Raw genomic sequence first — 10,410 nt, forward strand, 5'->3', positions numbered from 1 at the left:
CCTTGTTAGTGGTATTAACTAGCGATTTAATTTGACTTATTCTGTGCCCCATAGACTAGCGTTATAAGCTAATCTGTTTTTAGAGATAAAACTCTTTACATCCGCATCCCAGAGAACGATCTACTCGGTAACCATGTGTTAATCCCCCCTAGGTTCATTTTTCACCAGAGTTGTCCTTTAAATAGGAGAAATATTGGTCATTTTTGAGCGAGATGCTAACGGTCTAATCAGATTCAATGATCTATGCTAAGCTATGCTAACAGTGCAGACCCGGAGATCGGCTGAATGGATTGGAAAATGGTAAAACTCAACTGTTCAACTCTAGAGGAGACGGAAAATGGGCCTATTTTCAACAATAGTGATGTGTAACTCACTTCATTTTTCATAAAGCAAGCCTGAATGTCGTCAGTCGTGTCTCCAGCAAGCGTGTCTTGATTGGGGAAGGTTTAGATGTTAGTGCAGAACCCGTGGGGTTTGGTCCTCGAGGAGCGAGATAAGGCCCGTGTGGAGCCGATCATCATCTTCCGGCCGCGTGCTGGATCATGAGCAGGCCGGCGCGCTCCTGGTACTGCCGGGCCTTCGCAGCCGTGATCTTGTGGCTCAGGTGGACCGGCCGCTCCAGGAAGTTGACCAGCACCTGCTCTGTGAGTAAAGAGGCCAGGATCTGCTCGAAGCTGACGGCCCAGTCGGACTCTGCGGCGGCCCCGGACCGGCCCCGGAGCCGAGCCTCCCCGATCTGCAGCACCAGACTGGTGACCATCCCGATGGCCTGGAAGAGCTCGGCCTCGCTCGGCTCGCCCTGGAACAGGCTGTACAGCGTCTTGCAGAACTGGATGAACTCCCGCTGAGGAGACACAGCGCAGCCTCACTGAACCACTACATTCACTGGTAATATTCTGGTATTTGATGGAGCAGCCAATCACAGCGCAGATCAGTGAGTTAGTATCCTGATGAGTTAAGATGAAGGCTCACCTGGTTCATGTGAGGAAGAGGCTTCTCCTCGTTCTTCTCTTTGCCTTTGCTCAAGTCCTGAAGCATCTGCCGCAGCTGCTCTTCATAACTCTGACTCTCACCTGAGGGACACATGATGTCATCAGTACAGGTGTGTGTTGAGCTGAAGACACACACAGAACACACAGCAGAACCTACCATTGGGCCGGTTGACATAGAGCGGTCTGGAGCTGGACAGGACTGGACTCTTCAGAGGGGGCGAGTCTTCTGCGTTCTCACTCAGAGCTGTGGAGAAAACAGGCCATCATGAGCTCTGAATGTCCACCATCGGGCTCATGAGAGCTCACTATGGGGATTAAAAGACCATTCATCCTCAGAAATATCATCGGTTTGACTCCACTGAACTTGAATAATGACTCGATAGAGGGAGTGGCAGAGGTGGACAAAGTACACAATCTATTACTTGAGTAAAAGTAAAAGTACTACTAGTGAAATATTACTCCGTTACAAGTGAAAGTTCTAAAAACAGATTTTTACTTAAGTATACTTAAGTATCAAAAGTAAATTTCGTTTTTTTTTTTTTGTCAATGCATTATTTTATTATTGTTGCATTGTTGTATAAATGCACATTATGTCATTATGGTGGTTTAAGCCAGTCAGTGATGCTCCATCCGACATGCTAGCATACGACTATCTTAAACTCATTTCAATACTTGTATAAAAGTTACAAAGCTCTTTACAAAGCTGCTGTCACTTTAAGGCCAAATGCACGGATCCTATACTCTGATACACATCTGAAATTCTCCCAACTGTTTACTCTTCTCTTTCTCCCAGACGTTTACATTTTTTAACATTTTATGAGACATGCATCAAGTGCATGCCAACTAAACTAATCTTTAATCTTTTCAGAAAACTGGAACATACTTTTTAAGTATGGCCATGGGTTCAACACAGTGTGCCACAGAACCATCTTCTTCCATTTTGCTATAAACTGATCAGTGTTCAAAAAATGTTGGAAACTTCACATGACCCTTTACAAGAGTGATTACTGACAGGCTGTCTGCAAAAAACCTTTTAAAGAAGAAAAAAATCCTTCACTGACTTGCAAAGCTGCTACAGAAACGACTTCCGACTTTGAGGACCTTGATAGAAATGTAGTGGAGTAAAAAGTACGATATTTGTCTTTCAAATGTAGTGAAGTAAAAGTCAAAGTTTCCCGAAAAAATAATACTCAAGTAAAGTACAGATACAAGTAAAGTGTACTTAAGTACAGTACTCAAGTAAATGTCCTTAGTTACTGTCCACCTCTGCTGAGTGGCAAAAAGACAGAGTGGCGACTTTGGTTTTCAGTGGGAATTAGGGGTGTAACGGTACACAAAACTCACGGTTCGGTACGGGTTCGGTACAGCAGTTTAACAAAATTGCTTTTTATTTATTTTTACTAAAGAAAAAAACTGTCTGTCCTTAAATGAATTAAATTATAGCTAAACGTTTATTGAAGACATTGCTGTAAACTATAGGGAGCCCTTACTTGCACTAAAGGTTAACAACAGAGCCAAAACTATTAGCCTAAATTCAGTTGCTATTTATTTTTAGGTTTAATAATAAACACTCATAAGCTTCACATAAGGCTGTTTTTGCATTAATTTCTAAATCTAATTTATAAAAATTATGTTTTTTCTACAATTCGTTGTTGAAATATAATCATTTAGTGAGTGTCATTTTCATGACAGGTTTATTTAAAGGGTTAGTTCACCCAAAAATGTAAATTCTGTCATTAATGACTGACCCTCATGTCGTTGGACACCCGTCAGACCTCCGTTCATCTTCAGACACAAATGAAGATATTTTAGTGTAAATCTGATGCTCTGAAAGGCCTCCATTGGCTCAATGAACGGTTCACTCTCAAGACCCTTAAAAGACACTAAAGACGTCGTCACAAAGTCCATCTCACTACAGCGGCTCTACAATAACTTTATGAAGCGACGAGAATAGTTTTTGTGCGCAAAAAACCCTAAATAACGACTTATATAGTGATGACGATTTCAAAACACGGCATCATGAAGCTTCGAAGCGTTATGAATCAGTGAGTCGATTCATGATTCGATCGCGTGCCAAACTGCTGAAATTTGGCGATTCAAACTACTGATTCGACTCACTGATTCCTAACGCTTCGAAGCTTCATGAGGCCGTGTTTTGAAATCGTCATCACTATATAAGTCGTTATTTAGGGTTTTTTTGCGCACAAAAAACTATTCTCGCCGATTCATAAAGTTATTGTAGAGCCGCTGTAGTGAGATGGACTTTGTAACGACGTCTTTAGTGTCTTTTAAGGGTCTTGAGAGTGTAAAGTGCATTGAGCCAATGGAGGCCTTTCAGAGCATCAGATTTACACTAAAATATCTTCATTTGTGTCTGAAGATGAACGGAGGTCTGACGGGTGTCCAACCACATGAGGGTGAGGAATTAATGACAGAATTTTCATTTTTGGGTGAACTAACCCTTTAAACATACATGAAATAATCAAGACATCCCTAACAGGTTCAGTAGAATATAATGAATATATAGGCTAATATAGGTCATATATTTAGCGAAATAGTTGATTTCTCCAGTGAACAAAAAACAGTTGTGGACATTGAACGACTGCCTGAGGTAAATGTGATGCTACATTGTTTACAAGCTGTTTTTATATTGACATCTTTCCGCGGTTGAAACACTGATTGAGCGATTACACCACATATGATACGTTTCAGTGTTAATGTATCCTCAACATACCTTAAGATATTAATTCATGTTTTTTCTTTAGGAAGAGATGATCGCGTTCACACGCGCGCGCCATTGAGCTGACGTGTCTACAGTGATCAGTCGTCACATTAAAGAGCGTCAAAACGACATTTATCGATTGAATTTCGTGATAAAATGGACAGAATACTTAACATGTTCGAGTGGGAACTAGGATTGAAGTGTGTTCCGCGCTTAAAACAAGACGACTGTTAACTGTTAAAGATTGCATTTGTAACCGTTCGGTACACACGCGCACCGAACCGAAAGCACTGTACCGAAACGGTTCGGTACGAATATGTGTACCGTTACACCCCTAGTGTGAATGCTGTGAAAAACACAAAAACAGAAAGTCAAATTGGTGTTACAACCCCACCCAGTGGCCAGAGGACATTTACTCGTACCTCATCGAGTCACCAGGTGAGCCAGTGAATGATTTAACTTCGTTTTTGGATCATGACCAGTGATGGGAATAATGGCGTTATAGATAAACGCTGTTACTAACGGAATAATTTTTTTCAGTAACGAGTAATCAAACTAATGACTGTTACAACGCCGTTAGCGTTACTGAGAATAAAATGCAGCGTTACTATAATTGAGCTCACTGAAGCGGTTTTCATCCGAACAGGCTCTCTGTCAGTCGGACCTGCAACGTTTTTTTTTTCTCTGGTTGGTGTGTGTGTGTGTGTGTGTGTGTGTTTGTGTGTGTGTGTGTGTGTGCATGCCATGCGTGTTGGGGGTGGGTGGGGTGGTACACATAACTGATGATGATTGGTGGGTGGGAGACGAGGTTGAGGTTGATAGGTTGAGTTCACACACACACACACACACACGCGCATATGCACAGTCACACACACCAACGACCAGGTGGAGTCCGAGCGATGGCAAGTCCAACGATTTCAAAGGTAGCTTTCGCAAACTGTAAGTATAAGAGCTACTTTTCCCTCGTTGAGGTGAAAGGTCAGAATGTTTATGTGACGTGCAACTTATGCCCAGGAAGAAAGAGTCTCTCCACGCCGGTGGCCAGTCATTCTAATCTAATGAAGCCTCACATCATCACATGACAACACAACATGAGTGGCTAAAAACCCAGGAGATAACGTGAGCTACACTACCAAAGGAAAGTATAGTACTGATAATATTTACACAATATTTACACTATAGTAGATCTACTGATAATATTTACACTATAGTAGGTCTACTGATAATATTTACACAATATTTACACTATAGTAGATCTACTGATAATATTTACACTATAGTAGGTCTACTGATAATATTTACACAATATTTACACTATAGTAGATCTACTGATAATATTTACACTATAGTAGGTCTACTGATAATATTTACACAATATTTACACTATAGTAGATCTACTGATAATATTTACACTATAGTAGGTCTACTGATAATATTTACACAATATTTACACTATAGTAGATCTACTGATAATATTTACACTATAGTAGGTCTACTGATAATATTTACACAATATTTACACTATAGTAGATCTACTGATAATATTTACACTATAGTAGGTCTACTGATAATATTTACACAGTATTTACACTATAGTAGGTCTACTGATAATATTTACACAATATTTACACTATAGTAGGTCTACTGATAATATTTACACAATATTTACACTATAGTAGGCCTACTGATAATATTTACACAATATTTACACTATAGTAGGTCTACTGATAATATTTACACAATATTTACACTATAGTAGGCCTACTGATAATATTTACACAATATTTACACTATAGTAGGTCTACTGATAATATTTACACAACATTTACACTATAGTAGGTCTACTGATAATATTTACACAATATCTACACTATAGTAGGTCTACTGATAATATTTACACAGTATTTACACTATAGTAGGCCTACTGATAATATTTACACAATATTTACACTATAGTAGGTCTACTGATAATATTTACACAATATTTACACTATAGTAGGTCTACTGATAATATTTACACAATATCTACACTATAGTAGGTCTACTGATAATATATACACAATATTTACACTATAGTAGGTCTACTGATAATATATACACAATATTTACACTATAGTAGGTCTACTGATAATATTTACACAATATCTACACTATAGTAGGTCTACTGATAATATTTACACAATATCTACACTATAGTAGGTCTACTGATAATATTTACACAGTATTTACACTATAGTAGGCCTACTGATAATATTTACACAATATTTACACTATAGTAGGTCTACTGATAATATTTACACAATATTTACACTATAGTAGGTCTACTGATAATATTTACACAATATCTACACTATAGTAGGTCTACTGATAATATATACACAATATTTACACTATAGTAGGTCTACTGATAATATTTACACAATATCTACACTATAGTAGGTCTACTGATAATATTTACACAGTATTTACACTATAGTAGGCCTACTGATAATATTTACACAATATTTACACTATAGTAGGTCTACTGATAATATTTACACAATATCTACACTATAGTAGGTCTACTGATAATATTTACACAATATTTACACTATAGTAGGCCTACTGATAATATATACACAATATTTACACTATAGTAGGTCTACTGATAATATTTACACAATATTTACACTATAGTAGGCCTACTGATAATATTTACACAATATTTACACTATAGTAGGTCTACTGATAATATTTACACAATATTTACACTATAGTAGGTCTACTGATAATATTTACACAATATTTACACTATAGTAGGTCTACTGATAATATTTACACTATAGTAGATCTACTGATAATATTTACACAATATTTACACTATAGTAGGCCTACTGATAATATTTACACAATATTTACACTATAGTAGGTCTACTGATAATATTTACACAATATTTACACTATAGTAGGTCTACTGATAATATTTACACTATAGTAGGCCTACTGATAATATTTACACAATATTTACACTATAGTAGGCCTACTGATAATATTTACACTATAGTAGGTCTACTGATAATATTTACACAATATTTACACTATAGTAGGCCTACTGATAATATTTACACAATATTTACACTATAGTAGATCTACTGATAATATTTACACAATATTTACACTATAGTAGGTCTACTGATAATATTTACACAATATTTACACTATAGTAGGCCTACTGATAATATTTACACAATATTTAGACTATAGTAGATCTACTGATAATATTTACACAATATTTACACTATAGTAGGTCTACTGATAATATTTACACTATAGTAGATCTACTGATAATATTTACACAATATTTACACTATAGTAGGCCTACTGATAATATTTACACAATATTTACACTATAGTAGGTCTACTGATAATATTTACACAATATTTACACTATAGTAGGCCTACTGATAATATTTACACTATAGTAGGCCTACTGATAATATTTACACAATATTTACACTATAGTAGGCCTACTGATAATATTTACACTATAGTAGGCCTACTGATAATATTTACACAATATTTACACTATAGTAGGCCTACTGATAATATTTACACAATATTTACACTATAGTAGATCTACTGATAATATTTACACAATATTTACACTATAGTAGGCCTACTGATAATATTTACACTATAGTAGGCCTACTGATAATATTTACACAATATTTCCACTATAGTAGGCCTACTGATAATATTTACACAATATTTACACTATAGTAGATCTACTGATAATATTTACACAATATTTACACTATAGTAGATCTACTGATAATATTTACACAATATTTACACTATAGTAGATCTACTGATAATATTTACACAATATTTACACTATAGTAGGCCTACTGATAATATTTACACTATAGTAGGCCTACTGATAATATTTACACAATATTTACACTATAGTAGGCCTACTGATAATATTTACACTATAGTAGGCCTACTGATAATATTTACACAATATTTACACTATAGTAGGCCTACTGATAATATTTACACTATAGTAGGCCTACTGATAATATTTACACAATATTTACACTATAGTAGGCCTACTGATAATATTTACACTATAGTAGGTCTACTGATAATATTTACACAATATTTACACTATAGTAGGCCTACTGATAATATTTACACAATATTTACACTATAGTAGATCTACTGATAATATTTACACTATAGTAGGTCTACTGATAATATTTACACAATATTTACACTATTGTAGGTCTATTGATAATATTTACACAATATTTACACTATTGTAGGTCTATTGATAATATTTACACAATTTTTACACTATAGTAGGTCTACTGATAATATTTACACTATAGTAGGTCTACTGATAATATTTACACTATAGTAGATCTACTGATAATATTTACACTATAGTAGATCTACTGATAATATTTACACTATTGTAGGTCTATTGATAATATTTACACAATTTTTACACTATAGTAGATCTACTGATAATATTTACACTATAGTAGATCTACTGATAATATTTACACAATATTTACACTATAGTAGATCTACTGATAATATTTACACTATAGTAGGTCTACTGATAATATTTACACTATAGTAGGTCTACTGATAATATTTACACAATATTTACACTATAGTAGGTCTACTGATAATATTTACACAATATTTACACTATAGTAGGCCTACTGATAATATTTACACAATATTTACACTATAGTAGGTCTACTGATAATATTTACACAATATCTACACTATAGTAGGTCTACTGATAATATTTACACAGTATTTACACTATAGTAGGTCTACTGATAATATTTACACTATAGTAGGCCTACTGATAATATTTACACTATAGTAGGCCTACTGATAATATTTACACTATAGTAGGTCTACTGATAATATTTACACAATATTTACACTATAGTAGATCTACTGATAATATTTACACAATATTTACACTATAGTAGGTCTACTGATAATATTTACACAATATTTACACTATAGTAGGTCTACTGATAATATTTACACAATATTTACACTATAGTAGATCTACTGATAATATTTACACTATAGTAGGTCTACTTATAATATTTACACAATATTTACACTATAGTAGGTCTACTGATAATATTTACACAATATTTACACTATAGTAGGTCTACTGATAATATTTACAATAATGTATTGCATTTCATAGGTGTCTCTCACATTGTCCCACAGCAACATTACAATAGTGTACATTAATGTTCAATGTTTTATAATAATTTATTCTGTTTAGTGTCCAATTCGTTCATTTAACATATTTAATATTGGGGGCATCCAAGTTATTTGACATATTTCACAATAAAAATAAAAAAAAGTAACCACAGTTATTTTCCCTGGTAATTAGTTACTTTTATAATGATGTAACTCAGTTACTATTTGTAAGAAGTAACTATAACTAATTACTTTTTAAAGTAACGTGCCTAACACTGATCATGAGGTACGGATGATGCTATCAGTCAGGCTAGGTGTGTGGCTGGACAGAAAAGTGCTCTCAGCAACGACACAGCACTGACAATCAATGGTTCAGAAACTTTTTATCAGGGTTATTGGAATAAATTCAGCTATTTTTTTGTCTTGTGGACTATATGTAAAAAAAAATGTATGTTAAATATCTTATCCAGGACAGCACTAAATAAAAAATAACATGCATTTTGTATGATCCCTCTTATTTAGTGAAAATTATTCCCATTTTTACAGATTCTGCAAGCGGTTCACATACTTTTTCATGCCACTGTATATGTTTTGTTTTTGTTTTTTGGTCTGGACCAAACGAACCCGAACTACAAGTGTGAACGCACCCTAATATTCAAGCATAAAAACCTATTATAGCAAACAAAATCAAGACTTGAAATAAGTCATTTTGCCCCTCAAGTTGACTTATTAGTACTGGAAAACAAGGCAAAAATAATAATTAAGATAGCAATTTTCTGCATTGTGCGTTAATCCAGTGTGAGACTCATTAGCGACGGCCTGAAACTGAACCTGGTGGGATGTGCAGTCGATACAGCAGCCGGATCTTCTCATTCAGCTCCTCACAGTACAGAACATCTGCAGAGAGAGAGCGCAGGAGTCAATCACGGTTCACACTCTTTCTCACCATTTTACAGTACTTTTCCAGGACATATTCAATTTTACTACGGCGGGAATAAAAGACAAGGATCATGCCAAATATTGCTTAAAAGCCGTCCAGTTTATGGCCATTGCTTAACAATCCAGCATTTTTCAATATGAGCTCTTAATCATACATCATGACTAGACATGTGCCGGTAAACGGTAATACGATATACCGCAATAATGAACATACACAATATTGTTATCGTGGGCACTTCAAAATACTGTGAATAATTATTTATTACGAATTATTCAGATTTTTAGAATGTATTTTAAGAATACTTTACCCATCAACCGTTTAAAATGAACAACGCCTCAAAGAGGAACGCGCACTGATGTAAACAGACGGTTCATGAGCCGAGCACATGGCGGAAGGCGTGAAGACGCACTGAAGTGCACATTCACTTTCAGACAGCAGAGGGCGCTGATGGAACAGCAGAAATACAGCCGTTTCCCCAGTAACCACAATCCGGTGCTCGTCATCACATAACCTAATACTTAAAGACTTAA

General features: G+C 35.1%; 1 protein-coding gene across 1 annotated transcript in view; it reads right to left on the reverse strand.

The window, feature by feature from the left end:
• Nucleotides 1–395: 395 nt before the first annotated feature.
• The window catches only part of tbc1d8 (TBC1 domain family member 8), an 84,090-nt gene continuing 74,075 nt past the window's right edge, over nucleotides 396–10,410 (reverse strand). The window contains exons 17-20 of the mRNA XM_079822009.1: nucleotides 9,772–9,837; nucleotides 1,150–1,236; nucleotides 973–1,073; nucleotides 396–844 (exon numbers count right to left, since the gene is read on the reverse strand). Coding sequence (XP_079678135.1) covers nucleotides 518–844; nucleotides 973–1,073; nucleotides 1,150–1,236; nucleotides 9,772–9,837 — 581 coding nt within the window. The 3' untranslated portion in view covers nucleotides 396–517. The remainder of the gene's footprint in view (nucleotides 845–972; nucleotides 1,074–1,149; nucleotides 1,237–9,771; nucleotides 9,838–10,410) is intronic.

This window comes from Gobio gobio (genome assembly GCF_949357685.1).
Source record: "Gobio gobio genome assembly, chromosome: 7".
In the NCBI taxonomy this organism is placed as follows: domain Eukaryota; kingdom Metazoa; phylum Chordata; class Actinopteri; order Cypriniformes; family Gobionidae; genus Gobio; species Gobio gobio.